At 36.1% G+C, this 19910-nt stretch overlaps 1 protein-coding gene across 1 annotated transcript in view; it reads right to left on the minus strand.

The window, feature by feature from the left end:
- Window positions 1-17615, minus strand: part of LOC131151729 (uncharacterized) — a 52374-nt gene extending 34759 nt beyond the window's left edge. The window contains exons 1-3 of the mRNA XM_058103121.1: window positions 17101-17615; window positions 16550-16630; window positions 9096-9145 (exon numbers count right to left, since the gene is read on the minus strand). Of these exons, the coding sequence (XP_057959104.1) occupies window positions 9096-9145; window positions 16550-16630; window positions 17101-17184 (215 nt within the window). The 5' untranslated portion in view covers window positions 17185-17615. The remainder of the gene's footprint in view (window positions 1-9095; window positions 9146-16549; window positions 16631-17100) is intronic.
- Between the last annotated feature and the right edge of the window lie 2295 nt (window positions 17616-19910).

Genomic DNA, 19910 nt, shown 5'->3' on the forward strand with positions numbered 1-19910 from the left:
TGAGTAGGGGGGTGTGCATAATTCGGTGAAAATCGAATTAACCGAAATAACTGACCAAATTCAGTCAGTTCAGTTAATTTTTAATTCGGTTCAGTTTTATATCTCGGTAAAATCGGTTATTTGGTTTTCGATTCGGTTATGGAGAAATTAAATTTCAGTTAACCGATTTAACTGAATTATATAATTAATTAATAATTAAATATAAATTATATAATTTATAATTAGGGTTCCATAATTATTGTACAATTAATAATTAAATAAAAATTAAATATTGAAAGCATACAATCATATTTTTTCCCATAATTAATAATAATTTGATTCGTTTAAATTCGGTTAACCGAATTAACCGAAAATTTAGTTTGGTCAGGTAAGGTTCGAGTAAGAAGCGTAGTCCGGTCGATTCAATTATGATGAATAGTTAACCAAATTTTTTCGGTCAATTCGGTTAATAGGCCGAACCGTCCGATTGCACACCCCTAGTTATGAGTTAGATTTTGCTAGTAATAAGTGTGAGTTAGTAAGGGCATTAAGGTCATTCCTATTGTGCTTGTTATATATTATAAATAAAGGGAGAGACCTATCACTGTGTTTAGGTCTTCCATTTTACCCAATTATTCAACATGGTACCAGAGCTTGATACCTAAACCCTAATTGTTACCACTACCGTCAAAACCAAAGCCTTAAACCAAAATCCACTGCATGACTACCATCATAGAAGAATTTCCAGCAACACTATAGCCCTAGAAAACAGCCAGCAGCAGCTGAAAGTCGGACCAGTCACTGGAAATTTTCTGGGCGACACTACCAGCTCAAAACACCAAATCTACTAAAGATTTTGCAAAAATAACACCAGTGTCACCCACAGACACTCCCGATCTGCCCCACACTGAAATCCCATCTCCAGGCAGTGTTCCACGGGCCCCCTCACATGCCAGTTGAAGGCTGCCAGGGCCGACCCCACGCGCCAGCGCGTGAAGCTACTTTCAGGCATGTTTTTGACCTGAAATCATCCAGCAGTGATCCAATCCCTCAATTAACATGTTATTGGAGTTTTTCATGATGTATTTTGTCTAATGATCTCACCTTTTTAAATTGCTCATGTGCGGCACCCAAGGAATGGTTGTCTGATGCTTCATGAAGTTGTTTATCAATGGTTATTGAATTTATTGGGTCTGAAACAGTGGGATTTGCTGTGTTTTTTTATTCAATGTTCTAATTCCTTCCATATACTAAAATATCAAGCTGTTGGGCATATGTTTTGCTCAAAGATCCAATCTTTGTTGTGACCATGCACTCGTGGTAATTCATTAGTTGTTGTTTAGTGTTAGTAATAGTCACTGGTGGCTCTCTTGGAGCAGTGTCAGTGCTCATAAGCTGTTTCTTGAGAGGCTGTGGCAGTGTTATATAAATTTTTTGGTGATTTATCCATGGTAGTTTTGGTGGTTCACCTCTCCAATTGTTCTAGTGCTGTGTGTTGCTTTCTTGGGGTTATGTCTGAGTTTCTTGGTGCTGTGGCAGCCTTGTACTGATTTATTTGTGACTTGTTCATGGTGGGTCACCTTGTTTGTGGTTGTTCTGATTGTTCCAGCAATTAATCTTGTGATCATTGGTCTGAGTTTGTGAATGTTGGGATGGAGTTTGCAAATCCCAAAAGTATGGTTCCCTTGTTAGTCACTTGTTTGAGTGAACCGCATACTGTGGCTATATCAGAGAAGAAGTATTCAAAGTTTCTACAGTATCAATCGTCACAACAAGCATCTTATCACATCACATCTTTTGCCCAGAAAGGTAATCCTACAATCTGTATGTCATTTGGTATCACCGATTCTGCTGCCACTTACCATATAGCAGGTGCAACCAACTTCTTTTCTAACCTCCAGTATCCTAAAAATCTACCTCAAGTTATCCTTGATGATGGGTCCACTATTGCTGTTAAGGGGATAGAAACAATAAATCTTACTCCTTCCATCTCTCTTTCTTTTGCTTTATACATTCCCATATCTCTTTTCAATCTCATGTCAATTAATAAGCTTGCAAAGTCACTAAATTGTTCTATCACGTCCTTTCCTAATTCTGTGGTTATTCAGGATTTGAAGATGAGAAAGACAATTGGCATAGAACGTGAGGCTCGCGAACTTTATTGCTTGGAGTCGCCTTCTCTACCCATTGCCTGCATGGTCGCAGCTACACCACTTCAAATTCATTGTCGCCTTGGTCATCCATCCTTGGACAAGGTGAAACTCTTACATTGAGTTATGTGTCTAATCTTGAGTGTGTCTTGTCAATTAGGCAAACATCATCGTGTTCCCTTTGCTTCCCAGGTTGAAAAACAGGTGGTTAGTCCTTTCATGCTAGTCCATTAGGGTCCTAGTCGTGTCACATCAAAGTTGGGGTTTTGATACTTTGTTACATTTGTTGATGACTGCTCTAGGATGATTTGGTTATATTTTGAAAGATCGTTCTTAGTTGTTTGATATCTTTTGTGCCTTCTATTCCCAAATAAAGACTCAATTTGATATGCTAGTCAGGATATTTTGTAGTGATAATGCTACATAGTACTTCAATACCCAATTCAATACCTATATGACTTTACTCTGGTATGATCCATCAGTCCTCTTATGCCCACACACCACAACAAAATGGAGTTACAAAGCAAAAAAAACAGACATATTCTTGAAGTCACTCGTACCCTATTGTATCAAATGAATATCCCCAAAGTTTTTTGGAGTGATGTTGTGCTCACAAGATTGCTCCCTGATAAATAAAACGGCATCCTCTGTCCTTGGTGGTAAAATCCCATATTCAATTATCTTCACTAAGGCTCCTTTGTTCTCCCTTCCTCCTCGTTTATTCGGTTGTGTGTCCTTTGTCCATCAGTTGACTCCAAGAATGGATAAGTTGCATCCTCATGCTATCAAATGTATTTTTATGGGCTATTCTTATACTCAAAAGGGATATCGATGTTATAGTCCTACTTTACATCGATTTTTTGTCTCTACTAATGTCGTATTTTTATTCTGCATCATACTACTTTAATTCCTTGAAATTTGTTGACCTTGATGAGTCCCTTCCTCTACCTTGCCTTCCAAATCAAAACCTATTATCTATGTCTTATACATCTTCATCCAATTTGAGTCCTTCTCGTTGCTTGGATCATCCCAATTTGTAGGCATACACATGGCAACTTAAGGGGGAAGTGCCTCCTCCAACTTCTACTACTGTGCCTCTAGTTCCCTCATCGAATGATCTTATTTCCCATGAGTTGATCTTCCTATAGCTGTTCGAAAAGGTAAATGCACTTGTACCCAACATCCAATCTCTAATTTTGTTTGTTATGATTTCTTGTTACCCTCTTATTACTGTTTTGTTAGTACTCTATCTTTTGTTGCTCTTCCAAAATCTGTTTTTGAAGCCATATACCATTCTGGGTGGAGGACGGCAATGGTTGAAGAGATGCATGCTCTCCATGATAATGATACTTGGGATTTGATAACTCTTCCTCCTGATAAGCATGTGGTTGGTTGTGACTGAGTGTACAATGTGAAAGTCAATCTTGATGGTTCTACAGCTTGGGTGAAGGTCTGCCTTGTTTTTAAAGGGTATACTCAGGTGTAAGGTTTGGATTATTCAAACACATTCCTTCCGGTCGCTAAACTTGCCCTTAGTATGTTTGTTCATTTCTTTTGGCCACCACTTGTCATTGGCCTCTACCCGCAAGAGGTGACGTTAGGCGAGACGAGGCGCAGTGGGGCGACAGGCGCAGTGAGTGGCGCCTTGTGAATTTTAGTCATTTAAAGGAGAGAAATAGCCACAGCCAGACCCGTAGCCCTCATTCGACTCGAACGAACATAGCCCTGGCCCTTTTCGGCCCTTCGAAGCCCTTCGTGAGTTCGTCTTGCACATTCGAACCAGCAAGAGCCTTCACGATCCTTCGAACCAGCAGCGTGAACTCGTCTACGAGCCTTTGAACCAGCCAGACGCCTTCACGACTTCGTCTTCGAGCTTCGAATCAGGATCGTGAGTTCGCCTTCGACATTTTGAAGAAGCACGACCCTTCGCGACTTCGTTTTGAACTATCAAGAGTCCTCACGAGTTCGTCTGCCTGCCTTCGAACCTTCGTCTGCTTCTTCTGCTGCTTGCGTCCTGCTGCCTGCTGCTTCTCTTCTTCATCTTCTTCTTCTTCTTCCTGCTGCCTGCTTGTTGCGTGCTGCGTGCTGCTTGCTGCTGACTGCTGCCGCTGCTCTTCTTTTTCTTCTTCTTCTTCTTTATTTGTAAGCTTATAAATTAAATATTTTGTTTAATTAATGTAAGCTTATAAATTATAGCTAATACATAATATTTATTCTTTTTACTGAAATTTAGCTACTGTATTTTAATTTGTAATATTTAGTTTAATTAATGTAAGTTTATAAATTATAACTAAAACATAATATTTATTCTTTTTATTGAAATTTAGCTACTATTTTTTGATTTGTACTCTTTTCTTTTGATGTCGAACTATGTTGAATTGTTGATGCTTTTGGGCTTCGTACTGGCGATTTTATTAAATTTTCAATTTTGTTATTGAATGTTTTGGCATTTTATATTCTAATATTACTAGATATTCATATGTTCATATATCAATTACCCCAAATAGACATTTTACACCATTTTAATAATTGTGCACCTCACCTTCACGAGGTGCGCGCCTTCACCTCGCGCCTCGGCTTCAAGGACCCTTTGAGCCTTGGCTCACCTCGCGCCTCTGACTACTATGGTTGTGAGTCAATTTCTCAATTTCCCGAGAACAAGTTACTAGGATGCAATAATTCACATTTTAAGATATATCGAAGGTTTACCAGGAAGAGGTCTCTTATATCAGGATCGGGATCACACTCATCTTCAAGGATATACAGATGCAAATTGGGCTGAGTCACCTTCTGACCGAAGATTCACAACCGGGTATTGTATCTTTGTCAGTGGTAATTTGGTGTCTTGAAAAAGTAAGAAACAAAATGTGGTCGTTAGGTCGAGTGTTGAGTCAAAGTATAGGGCTATGGCGAACACTACATATGAACTTGTAGAACATGCTATAAGAACTTAGTTTTCCACATTCTCAGTCTATGGAGTTGATGTTGTGATAATCGAGTTGCTATTCATATTGCCTCGAACCTGGTCTTCCATGAATGGACAAAGCACATTGAAGTTGATTGTCACTTTATTTGCGAGAAACTGATACAGAAGCTCATTACAACCACTCATGTGAAGTCTGAGTTTCAGCTTGCTGATTTGTTCACTAAAGTCTTGGGAGGTGCTTATGTGAAATTCATTTGTAACAAGCTAGGAGCATATGATCAAGGTCTTAAATTTCGATTTCGACTCATATTTCAAAGCTCCAAAAGTACAAGAATTTTGATGGAAATTTCAATTTTTGATGTCAATTTCGATTTCAATAAGAAAAAATAATAGTATTTAGTAGTAAAGCATAGAATTCTTTTATGAAACTTTTGAAATGGTTAATAGACATAATAATATAAGTTTTAGGACTAATATGGTATAAGTTAAATACATCTATGTTGTATATGAAGGTGGAAAAGTGGTAATATAATTAGTGTATCAAGCATATTTATAAAATAATGTGCATTAAAAATATTCTCAATTAAAACAAATGAAAATCATAAATCATTTAAATATTATTTATTACACAAATAATGATAATTTAGACATGAATGGTTAGCTAAAATATTGTTGTAAGTACATTTTTCATATAAAGTTGTTGTAATAATCAATGTTTAAATACAAAAATAAAATAAATTGAGAGGAAGTTCACTTAACTCCTAAATTCGAGGAAATTTCATTTTGTAGTTCAAATTTCGACAAGTTTCGCTATAATTTCGAGATTTCAATAAATTTCAAATTATTCATTGAAATTTCAACGGAAATTATGTAAAATGGAAATCAACTGCCATTTCGATTTCGAGAGTGACAAAAATCAAAAATTTTGATGGAAATTTTAACAATTTCATGGAAATTTAAGACCATGCATATATATATATATGCTCCATCCTGAGGGGGAATGTTAATGGTTATTTAGTCATTTAGCATTATTATTATGTGTTAGAGTTTTGTTAGTAATAAGTGTGAGTTAGTAAGGGTATTATGGTCATTCCCATTGTACTTGACATATATTATAAATGGAGGGAGAGACCTATCATTGTGTTTAGGTCTTCCATTTTACCCAACTATTCTACAAATTGGTTGATCCTTGTTTGAGACAATTCACTGACTTTTCCTGATTTTATTCATGTTGCTATGTTATTAAAGATAGTATTCAACCAAACCTAGAAAGAAAGCTGCAATTTGACCAAGTGCCCAATTTGAGCTTATTTTTTTAACTATATTTTTTAAATATATAGTTAGTCATTTCATAGAGATTTGACAAGTTTTATGTTGCCTATCAACTACCTAACACAACCCTTCTCCTTAAAACTAAAAGGGAAGTTTTATAGAACTGCTATAAGACCAGCTATGTTATATGGATCAGAATGCTAGGCGACTAAGAAACAACATATCCAAAAACTAAAAGTTACCAAGATGAAAATGTTTAGATGGATGGGTGGTATATCGCCAAAAGATATTAAAAAATGAACATATTCGCAGTAAGTTAGGCATAGTTCATATAAAAAATAAGATAAGAGAGGGACGACTCCAAATGGTTCGGACACTTGCAACGTAGGCCAGATAGTGCACCAACGAGGAAGAGTGATTTAGTTAACACGCGGGGCAAAGAAAGGGTAGGGGTAGACCTAAAATAACTCGGAATAAAATAGTAAAGATTTTAATTGTCCTAAATTTGTAGAAGGAAATTGTCCATGATCGCATAAATTGGCGGAAAAGGATTCATGTAGCCAACCCCACCTAGTGGGACTTAGGCTTGGTTTGTTGTTGCTGTTGTTATTGTAAATATATAGTTAGTCATTTAATTTGCATAAAATGTTTAAAACAAATATTTTGGATAATTATTTAATTATTTTTTCAAAATTATTAGTATTATTTATTTATTTTTCATAATTATTAAAATAATAATTTAATTATCTTATTATGCTTATGTCAACTAGTTGACCTGACCCACTCGCTAGGTGTTTAATTCACTTATAAGTTTCATTTTCAAAACATATTGTAATTAGCTGACCAATTTTTTGTACTTAATATATTAAATTAATGTCATTTTCTTGATTTAACTTATTAAAATTGAGTGTAAGGGTAAAACTGTCATTTTATTAAGGGTGAAACTTAGTTTTTTCCCTAAACTTAATGATTGACTAACAGTTAACTAACACAAGGTTCATTTTGTCAATAAAATTAAACCTCCGGGGTTTGATGGTAGTTTTTGAAAATGTGAATTGAATGACTGATAATTGATCTAGATAACAACCGATTTTGATGGAGGCAATTGAATGAACCCTCTAAAATATTCATTATTTTTTGTTGTTATTTTCACAGGTATTAAGATAAATAAACAAGGCTTGAGTAAAATAGTCCTCAACATATTCCTATAATTGAGACTATGATACAAATGGGAGGAGATTGTGCCTCATACATCTAGGTAAGTGTGTGTGTTTATTTAATCATAGCGGCACATGCAACATGATGTACAAGATTCCCCAAGTCCAATATTAACTTCTCAAAGGAGTACTACTGGAATTGTACTTTCAATTGAAACCTAAGTCCAAAATTCACTATCTTGTTGCAGTCAATGAAACCTTCTCCTCTCTCTTTCTTTCCCATGGATAAAGAAAAGGTTCTCTCTAAAGATAAGGTGTTCACTTGGAGTTTGGGGACTTCAATTCTCAACCAAATTATACTAAATTTCAAACTTTTTTCTGTTTTTATAGAAACACTGCTACTAAATTACTAATGACTTGTTGCACATGAGAAGACCAAACAAAGCACTAAGCCCAGATATTCATCTGATGTGTTCAGCTTCTAATGAGATACATAAGCATTTGTTTCTTCATCGTCAAGTGACCGTGCACCTTTTATGTACTGTTTGCCAATTGGGGAGAGGCAAGTCAACCCAAAGAAAATGTGGAGGGGGTATCTGATGATGAAGTTTTGTAACTTTGGCAAGAATAAGCAATGAAAAGTGTAGAGGAAGTGTGCTTGGTTTGCCCTTTTTTGTGTTTCATGGAAGGAAAAGAGTCATAGAATTTCGAAAGATCGACTTACACATTGTTGCTTGTTTTGGGATAGCATGGACTTTCTAACTTCTCTTCAGGCTTCAACTTCTCATGCATTTAGGTAACATCTTTTTATTTTTTTCCTGTTTCTGTAGGAGGACAATTTGCTCCCCTTTCTTAGCATTTATTCTTCTTTCTTAAATTTTTTTCTTTTTCTATCTAAAGGAAAATCATATTTTTAGTATTCAACTTATGAAATGCAGTTCTAAGAATTTCACATGAAGACAAATAGATGTATATAATAGGCAATAGCAAGCCAAAGATGCAGGTCTTATTAAAGGTAGAAAAAATAAGTAAGAAGATCTGGATGCACATTTGTCGATCTAATAAATTGATGGAAAAAGGATTCACGTAGCTGACCCTACCTAGAGGGATTGTTGTTACTGCTGCTATTGCTGTTCTTGTTAGATGCTCACATAATTGTTGTTAGATGTAGACATGAAGCAAAAATTAAATTTCAATTCCAGCATCATACCTAATTAGGTCAAGATCACATTGAATCAAACAAAATTTGAGAACATTTTCCTAATGGTCAAAGTTGATAATGGGATTGAAGTCAAAGTGAGTAAGATGATAATGCGTAATGATCTTTGAAAGATGGACAGATTTTCTAGAAACGTGTCGTAGAAATAATAAACAAGAGTATTATCAACAACAGATTTTCAGATCTATATTTTCAAACGATATCAAGTGTAAAACCAATATTTAGACCCAGTTGAACAAAGATTGTAAGACGTTTAAAATTCATGGCAAAATACTATGCTCGAAAGAGAATAAAATTGAAAGATAAACTGACCCAGAAAATTTCAAGTTTAGAGATGACTGACTTTGTTTACAGAGAAAAATAGCACAGAAACAACAGAAATCACCACTTACGGGATGAAAACAAGTAACTCAGGATCACCATCATTGCTTTCCAAATGTCCCTGCCACAGCAAAGAGAATCATGAAGTTTCAGAAACTTTGTTGTTTGTTATACTCTAGTGTATTTATTTCTAAAATACTTTCTTGTGCATGTAGAAATGCAATCTATCTCTTTAAGACCATTATATATTACTAGTCACTTTGATTTCAAATAATTCCATGGTCAACTTTGACCTTTACAAATGTTCTCAAATTTTGCTGGATTCAATGTGAATTTAACCTAATTGGATATGAGCTGATATTGAATTTATTTATTTGTACTTGATGCCTACAATTTTGAATCTACATCTTACTTATTTGCGCTACCTGCAGTAACACCCATATCTTTTACTGTAGAAATCTGTCTTCACAGATGTAACCCTCATCACTGAAGGTACTGTGGATAGTTCATTCCACAGCCAGAAATGGAGGAGTTTGCAAATTTGACACTAAAAAATCCTTTGACCATGTTTGAAGAGACTTTCTTCTCTACGTCTGCAGAAAGATGGGCTTTGGAAACTTATGGTGCATATGAACTGAACAATGTATCACCACACCATCCCTCTCAATTCTTGTTAATGGCTGCCCTTCAAGCTTTTTCCATTCTTCCAAGGGTTTGAGGCAAGTGACCCTTTCTACTTTTCTCCTCATCATTGTAATGGAGGTTCTCAGTGTCCTGCTGCATCACGCCACAAGGGCAAAACTCTTAAAGGAGCTAGTGATGAGACGAAATGACAGAGAGCTGAAAGTATCTCACATCCCCTGATAGCACATTGTTTGCGAGGCAAAGGCTCATCATGGGCCTTTCTTTGGGAAAAGTGAGCTCATTCCCACTGGGGGATGTGAAGATCAGCACTTTCTTTGCTGGTATCATGGGCTGCATGCTAGGACCTTTTCTTTTGAACAACCTAAGACTTCCCATTGGTGCAAAGTTCAAGGAAACAAGGATCAGGGAGCCTATTGTTAAGAGATTTGAAAACAGGTGGCTGGTTGGAAACAATCTCTCCAAAGGCAACTCAACAAGAGCACACTCCCTAACCTCCCACTTTACCTCATGCCCCTCTTCCCCATACCTTGCTCTGGCCAAAAGATTGGAAGATATTCCCAAAAAAAAAAAAAAATTCAATTCTTTAGGCAAATATGAAAGAGGTCTTCAAATTCCACTCAGCAAAATTGGAAGTAGCTCATCGACCAATTCAAAGATCTCAAGTCTCTCACACTTGTCAAATAAGGCCCTTCTAGGCAAATTGCCCTGGAGATTCATGAGTAAGAAAAGGATTTTTGATGAAAGGTTACAGCTTTAAAATATGACCTTGATCGCGATAGGTGGACAGCCAAAGAGATTAGGCCTATGGGTTAGGTGTCTGGAAATGGATCAGAAAAGGTTGGGAGGATCTTCACTTTCATCCAAATCACTAATCTTAGAGCTGCATTTCCTTCCATCTACAACTTGGCTTGTGACAGAAATGTCCTTATCAGTCGTCATCTCCAAATCACAGATTAGAGAATTTTCTGGGACATTCATTTTACAAGGAACATGGCAGATTGGGAACTTCACACCATCTGTGGCTTCTACAGATTTCTATACAAATTCTGTCACCAAAACATCCCCAATGAGCCAAACTGAGCTGTGGACAAAAATGGCATTTCCAATGTTAAATCTTTATATAAGAAGCTCTTTTCATTGGGAATAAATTGCAATAACTGCCCTTGGATTCACATTTAAAGGACAGCAGCCCCTTCAAAGGCAGCCTTTTTTGCTTTGGAGTCCGTACATGGAAATATTTTAATCGTTGACAATCTGGAGAAAAGAGGGCTTACAGTCACCACTCGGTGTTTTCTATGTATGGTTGAAGCAGAATCAGTCAACCATATTCTTCTCCACTGCCCCTGGACAAGGAACTTGAGGAATTTGGCTCTTTCCTTGGCTGGGCAGCAGTGGGTTATGGAAAATTCAGTTGGAGGGGGCTTGGAAAAGCATCAGAGCCACGAAGGAGAAGGAAAAGTCTTTAAACCTCATACCTCTCGCCATCTTTGGTGTGTTTGGAAAGAAAGAAATAAGAAAGCCTTTCGCTTCAGACCTGCAAAACCCAATGTATTACTGCTGTCTCCAGCTAGCTTAGTGGGAAATTTGTTAACGATCATTTTGTAATCCTTGATGTTTGTAAGACTCCTCAAAGTGGTTGATGGCTTGTACCACTGGTTGGCATCCCCTTGATGCCTTGCTAATATATTTTTCTTTTGCTGCTCAAAAAAAAATATTGGAAATGGCAACATCTTTTGGCACGACACCTGCAGCTCCTCCCCCCTTAGCATCAAATTTCCTGCCATTTTCAATTTAGCCTGCACAAAAATGCTTTGGCGAATATGAACATTGATCACTCCAATAAGGGAACAACTTGGAACCTTCCCTTTGTGAGAAACACACATTACCGAGAACTTGACTCCTCCGCTTATTTCTACAGGTGCTTATATGGTGATGTCCCCCCCCCCCCTCCCCCCACCAAACTGACCTAAATGTGCCTAAATGGAAGTTTAAGTATAGTGGATACTTCACTGTTAGTTTCTCCTACAAGAAGCTGGGCAATAATACTGATGCCAGATCAACTTCCCTCAAAAGGCGATTTGGAGAACTTCAGCGCAAACAAAGTAGCAATTTTTTTTTGCTTGGAAGGCAACTTTTGTGAAGACTTTTGCTATTAAAAACCTCCAAAAAAGAAGCATAACTTTGTTTAACGCTTTTTTTTTTTATGCAAATATGATGCTGAATCTGTTGGTCACATTTTGCTACACTGCCCTGGACCAGAAAACTCAAGAACCTGGCTACTGTTCTGACCAGCAAGCACTGGGCTACAGCTGAGACAGTAGAAAAAGAGGTATGCCTGGAAGGGTATTCCTACGAAAGTGAAAAGAAAGAAGGCTTGTCTTTGATCCCACTCTCCATTTCTTCAAGAAACAAAATAGCTTTTAAAGGAATATTTACTACTCTCACAATCCTCGAGGATAAATAGCAAAAAGTTGGTTTAGCAGCCTGTTTACGCTGGAGACTTCCACAATTATTAGGGGCCATTTAGTTGTGGAAAACAGTTCTCATTTTCCACTCTAGTTTTAAAAAAAAAAAAAATACAAAAATTTTAGCTAACTTTTCATGTTTACAACATTTGTATGAAATAAATGAACAACAATAAACAGTTTTAGTGCCATTTGCTTGTGAAAATATTTTTATTTTCCATTTTTAATTTTTTGAATGATTACAAAAATGCCACCTTGTTTTCCAATTTTCCAAATTTATATAGAAATGTTGGAGAACATCTTTTTAATATTTTTCTAGATTTCTAACTTTTACTCGCATATGGAAGCATGGAATTCAAATCTTGGAACTTTAATTTGTGTTGAATCTGTTGATATGTATAGAGCTTTTTTTAAATACACACAAATCTAAATTCAAGCCCCAAAATCCATAATCCCTAACATTACCTCACATAATTTTTGGAAAATTGGAAAACAAGTTGTCTTTTTTGTAATTATTTGAAATCTAAAAATAAAAATTGAAGAAAAGTTTTGTAAATTTAAACAAACTCTTTGTTTTCTACCTTTTTAATACAAATCTTCAAAAACTTAAAAAGAAACTAAAAAAAATGAAAAGAGGAAAATATTTTCCACAAAATAGACGGGCCCTAAATTTTTTGGATACCTTGTCCAACAATTAATCTAACCATTTTTCGTATCTCCTTTTTTTTTATAGAGAAAGAAACTCATTTGATAAAGATAGAATTTACAAGCACGATAGCGGACATCTCCTTAAAAAAAGTCTGATAATCCTCAGGAAAACCAAAAAGAAAATCACAAAAATAAACAATGACACAAACTCAAGACGCCCTTAAAGGAGACATCCAATCGTGCTGAACTTCTGAAACACACATTCCCTTGATATTTCCATAGCCCATACACCATAAAGAAGCCATAAACAGAATCTTTTCCCACGCCAACCAATATAATAACTTCTTCCCTGCAAACATACTTGCATTACATTCCTTCCACAAGCACCAAAACACTGCAAATATAGCACTATTCCATAATGCAATTCCTTCGTTTTCCCTCCCAAACCCCACAAAAGAAATTGCCAAGAACTCCTCCACTCTTCTAGGACAAACCCAGCTTTCTTCAAAGTAATTGAATAACTTGTTCCAGACCTTCCATGCATAATCTCAATGCAGGAAAAAGTATGAAAGACTAAACAATTAAAGCACAGCATACAAATATCAGGAGGGAGAGCCTTTAAACGTCTCCTCATCTGCAACAAGTCATTAGTATTTATCCCATTAAGCACAACCAACCAATGAAATGCTTTGAGATATAGCTTTCCACAGCCTTTACGTAGAGCATCTAAAGCCCAAATTAGTATCCCATCCATTCCCATCAAGTCCAAATTTACTTTTGATAACTCTATGCCACAATGAAGAAACCTCTAGCAGGAACTGCCAGAGCCACTTAGCTAGAAGAGTCGTGTGTCTTGAGACCAAATTTCTAAGACCCAAACCACTCTCCCTCTTAGTCCTAAAAACCATCTCCTAACTCACCAAATGATCCCTCACTACCCCTGACCAAAGAAAATCTCTCATAATTCTCTCAATCCTACTAGCAACTCTTATTGGAATTTTTAAAATAGAAAGAAAATACAATGGAATACTAGAAAGAGAAACCTAGAGTGACCCTCCCTCCCAAAGAAAAAAGGGCTCCCTTCCACCCATCTAAACGCTTGGACACTCTCTCCACCACAGGATCCCAAAACTCGATGATCTAAGATTTCCTCCCAAAGGAACCCCTAGATAAGACAATGGCCAACCCAGCTCAACGCACCCAACTTCCATGGCTAAATGTCTAACACGCTTTGCAGGTTAATAGCTACAATACCACTCTTACCCAAGTTAAACTCAAGCCTCGAAACCTTTTGAAAGATTTTAAGAGGCCCCAAAATATTAATGAAAGAAGACATATGATCCTCTGGAAAAAAGATAGTGTCATCCGCAAACTGGAGGTGCAACGTTGTGATCTCGTCCCTACCCAGTACCCACTTTAAAGCCTTTCACTAAACCTCTATTACCAAGAATTGGGCTCAACATTCACAATCACCACAAAATTCGCATTAGACATACTACTTCATCCATCTACGCCTTCTCTCTCCAAACCCCTTCCTCACAAAAATTTTATCCATAAAAATCCAATTCGCTCTATTGAAAGTTTTTTCAAAGTCCAACTTAAAAACAAGCCCCTTCTTCTTCCTCCTCCTCATATCCTCAACAGTTTTGTTCGCAATCACAATTGCATCCACAATCTGTCTATCCCACAAAAGCACTCTGGGGCTTAGAAATAATCTTATCAAGCACCACACTTGACCTCTTAGCTTGCACTTTGGTGATTATTTCGTAAACACTTGAAACTAGACTAATCAGTCTATAGTCAAAGATCTTGATAGACCTACTTTTCTTAGGCATCAAAGTTATAAACTTAGAATCAATACTCCCACTTAAAAATTCATTCCAATAGAATTCATTGAAAACCTTCATCAAGTTATTCTTCACCATCACCCAACAATCTTGATAAAAAGCTAAATTAAAATTGTCCGGCCCAGAAGCTTTATCCGTCTCCATCCCAAAAGTTGTAGCCCTAACTTCCTCTTCCTCAAAAGGTCTCTCTAACCAAGCTATCTTATCAACAAGCAAAGGATCCCATTCTAATTTTTTCCATCATTGGTCTACTCTCATCCTCTTCAGTATACAAATTATAATAAAAATTAGTGATCTCAAAGGCAATTACATTAGGATCCAAGATAATAAACACCCCATCCACCTCCAATTCCCTAATCAAATTCTTCCACCTCCAATAACCTACAAATCCATGAAATGTGATTTGTCTATCCATGTTTCTTTCTTTTTTCCTTCTATTTGTTTGATAAACACAAACCCATTAGGGAAAAGTCAAGGAAAGAATTATAAAACATGAAGAACAAGGCATCCTCCAACAACTCAAAAAAAGAACAAAAGAAAAGGGAAAAAAAAAACGAAATATCCACATAACAGCTCAAGTGAAGCAATGCAATCAAATATCCCTGCACGGCATCTAGAGAGACACCTTCAAAAAAACCATTTGTAGTGCACCAAAGCAAAACTGCTCCAAACCAAAGTATGAGATACGATAGTACCTGATTACAGCATTACTCTCTGACCAAATACGCCAACAAATAGCAAAAACTGTGCACATCCACAATGCTTCCTGGCCCCTCCGAAAGCCTCTAAAATAACAACATAGAGATCATTCAAAGAGAACAGAGAAAATCAGTTCTCACCAAGAACTCCAAATAAATTATTCTACCAACTCCATCTGCATTCCTCTCATAGTCATATTACAACACTACTTCTTCCAGTCCTAGCATCAAGCTATTTTTCCCGTGCCACACAACATACATCATTCTGTCCTCATTACTTTTTAAGATACACTTGGGTCCTTGTTACATGGGAAGAAGACAGTGGAGCCCATGACTTCAACCACCACATCAACAAAAAAATAAAAAATAAAGCAAACCATACAACTTGGGAAGATATACAAACTGAATATTTAAAGAGCTTTATACCGAGGCAGCTCAACAGTACCAATTACCAAACTACCAAAGATGCATGAACACTAGCCACCAGCTGCTTGCACTTCATAAAACAAGTGTTAACAACACTTTGTTAGTTTAGAGGAATTCTTGAAGCAGGAACATGTCACTGTAGTGCAACTGTGCAAGCACTGTTCACTCTACTAAGCTCAGGCACTATAGCATCCCTCTGTTTTAATTGGTCTTTCTAGTTGTTCTCTTGTTTTTCTTTTATTTTATATGATCTCTAGTCTCTAGTATTATTTAGAAGTCACAATGACTAGCATATGACTGTTTAATGATATTAAACCACTAGATTAAATGGCTTTCTTCATACTCAAGGGACAAAGATTGAAGAGCTCCTTGCAAGCCTAATATAAATAGAAAAACTCATTGCAATGGAAGGCATTATTGATACTTTCATTTCATTAATCTCGGAGCTTCTTCCCTACTTCCTGTTCCAGACTTAATCTATCTCAAGTTTTAGCCTCTGATTTGCAAATGTTTTTTGCATATTTTTCCTGCGTGTACTATCTCAATTCTTCGTACTTATAGCAACTGACTAATGGGGAAAACAGTTAGTGCATCTCAATCTATATAACAGACTTCCACACTGAAAACTTCAAATATTTTCTATATCATGTCTAGTAGTATAATTTCCAAATAAATACATATTAATTTAATGTTTCCAGCTTAAAATCCGGGAAAATAGCCCACTTCAAATGAAATAAAGGGGAGCAGACTTCCAAGGAAACAAAGGGGAGCAGATAAGTAAGAAAGCCAGAACTACCTCTGAATAATTCAGACGCTGGTCCCAAGCTTTAAAAACTGACTTCACACTTCCATGTACAGCCTCATTTAAAGCGGACACCTTTGAAACAGCACAAAACAACATTACTTGAGTCATACCCACAGAGGAGAGATGTAAAATAATGAAAATGTTGTTTAACCATTAATCAAGTAGAAGTAGGCATTCCGCACAACAGCAAAAAACACACAGTTGGTTCACTGTTACAACGATAGCAGCTAAAAGTGTTTATGGATCACTGTTAATTAGTTCCAATAATCAACCTGGGTACTTCACAAGTGCTCGCCAAATAGCATAAAACTCACATTAATGGTGAAACTTAAACTTGGGTAACAGGCGCCACATACACACTTGTGTTAACAACAACAAACAAGAAAGAAAAGTGTTCTGTTGCAGTAATTGAAGCTGAAGCGTTTGTGGGTCGTCGTTAGTTCCAATAATAAATCCAAAATAAATCACCGATAAGCGGCAAACGGTGTGAAGCATATTGTTGGGAAACAAGCATTTGTAAATAAGAATAGTGGGAAATTTACCTTGGATTTATCGATATGGTTGTGGAGAGACCAATCAGACCCACAATCGTGATCTTCGCAACTGTGATCATGTAAGCAGGACATCTCTCTCTCTCTCTCTCTGAAATTTGATCAAAGCTTGAAGGCAAAGAGAGAAGGAAGAAGAAGCGTAGGAGTTTGAAATCAAAAAAGAAGAAGTATGGAAGGAGCCAGAAGAAGCTTTGCAGATGCTCTTACATGGCAAAAATGCCCCTCGTGGATGCGGATGCCCCCAAAAAGAGCTTCTACAACACACTGCGTATTAGACTATTTGGTCTCCCACACGATAAACCCCACTAATACTGTCGTTTTGATTCTCCTGCCTTCCTCTTCATTTTTCTGTCTCCTCTTTTGCTTTAATATTCTATAGGGAGCATGCCCAAACTAATCAACAAAAAGATGCAATAATTATGCTAGATCCTAGCCATATATATATATATATATATATATTCGGTTTGGGAGAGACGTATTCGTAAGTCTTACTTCATGAAATGAATTTTGCATTTGTAAGACGTCTTACATTTAAATTTGTATAAAATATACTAATTATTTTTTAAAAAATAATTTAAATTTAAATTTAAAATTTGAAATTTATGATCTCACCTCTAAGAATAATATGTTTTGTCTAACGATTAATTTTCTTATTTGCTATTTTCCTTGATAAAATAATAATTTGATGCATTATTAAGTTAAACTACTCTTAAAAGGTAAAAGGCAAAATTATGGTAGTCCTTTAAATGATAAAAATATAAATTTTAAGTCTACCATTTGTTATGCATTCGAACCAGTTTTTCATAAGATAGTACGAGTGTAAGCACTTGAATCTTGAAGATGATGTTAACGAATTGCCCAAACTTAATGTGAATGCCTTGAAATGCAAGCAAAGTTAGCAAAAGATGTGTAATATGAATCAGACATGTTTTCGTATTAGATTCTATTAGAGAAATTTTAATAAAATTCAGAGTTGTCACCAAACATTCTAATGTTTAATTGGTTCACTTATTCAGCAAACCAATTAAGAGATAGTCTCTATTCAAAGATAAGATCAAACAAATGCCCCCTAAGGGGAAATACTTGGTAGTGGTCAATGTGAAAACTTTTAAATACGTATATGACCTTTTGAGTGCCATTTATTTAAATTTTAAATCCCTATTATGTCCTAATTTGTAACATAATGCCCAAAATACCCATTTTAATTTTTTTTTTCCATGCAATACCCCTTCTCAATCCTTTGTTTTCCAACATTATGTCTCTCCATCTCAATCCTTTGTTTTCCAACACAGTACTTCTCCATTCTATTCATCTTTTTTCTATCATCATATAAAACCTTACACACTCTTTCAAAAAGCTAGAGTAATCACCTCTCTGAGCGATATCCCACGCTTTGGCACTCCTTCAATAGGTTAAAGTAATCACCTTTCCAAGCGATACCCTACGCTTTGGCACTCTTTTAATAGGTTAGAGTAATCACCTCTCCAAACGATACCCCACGCTTTGACACTCCTTCAATAGGCTAGAGTAATCAGCTCTCCAAGCGATACCCCACGCTTGAAAAACGATCCAACAACCTGGAATCATCCAAGAACTACAAGAAACAAATAATGGTCGCTACGTACAATAACACTCTCACATAGAGCAGATTAGTACAAATTCAAAACATTATGCACTTCAATATTCAAATATCAATATAAAATAAAATTGAAACTCAAGTTAGAATTCACCAATTCCTTCTCTAATGGATATCAGCAGTAGGAACTAGATTTGAGATGATCAGTACTTCAATTTCTTAGCAAAAGAGTATTGCAATGAGTGAGCAAGAGAGAGTTTTTCAAGAACAAGTTGCTTTCAACAAATTTTTCAATTCTTTCTTTCTTGGTGTAAATTTGATTTGAAAAACCATGTATTTATAGGCTTAGAAAAGTGTTTTCGTGATGCCCAAGTTTACTTGGAGTATCTTCCAAGTTTTTAGAAAATTTGGGGCACAAGCAACCTTAATTTGAAATTTAAAACATTTAAAATTTCTGACCGTTAACAGTGTTCACACGACTGAACTTTCGGGTTCAGTCTTCTGAAGTTCCTTAATGCTTTGAAAAATTGAACTGGACACAGGGTTGGACTTCTGAAGCGTAGGTTCAGACTTCTGAAGTTTTTGTTCAGACGACTGAACTGACCATTCTGACGTCTAAAGGTGTTCTACCTGTTCTGTGTTTCAAAAATAAAATCTCCAATCTTCTGAATTAAATCTTCAGACTTCTGAAGAAATTCTTTAGACATCTGAAGTAAAACTTCAATTGTCTGAGGTGCTTCTTCAGACGTCTAAGGATTCTCCTCAGTCGTCTGGACATACCACTTTCAAAAATTTCAGTTTTGTTTTCAAAAATTATTTTTTCTCTCTTTCTTTCTGGGGTTTAAGATAAGGTCTCTAAGTCTATAATGTACCCTAGAATAGCTTCAAAAGTATTTCACAAATATATTCAAATACGAAGCATTTACATAAAAACTTCTTAGAACTTTTGACACTCTAAACACTTAAGTCTTCGTGTTTGTTTTTCTTTGACTCTCTTGCTTTATCTTGCTTTGGTTCCATCTTATCTTCAAGTTTCAACATACTTTAAACTTTTAGCAAGTCATCCATGTTCTCATATTCTTTACGCTTTATTAGATCATCTTTAAATTCATGCTTTGACTCTTTAAGTTTCATTTGATCACCTTTCTTTGGAACATAAGTTTTGAATCATCCTTATAAGCATTTGACCTTGTGTTCACATACTTGAATCTTGAAATATCATCAC

This window comes from Malania oleifera, chromosome 3 (assembly GCF_029873635.1).
Source record: "Malania oleifera isolate guangnan ecotype guangnan chromosome 3, ASM2987363v1, whole genome shotgun sequence".
NCBI lineage: Eukaryota > Viridiplantae > Streptophyta > Magnoliopsida > Santalales > Ximeniaceae > Malania > Malania oleifera.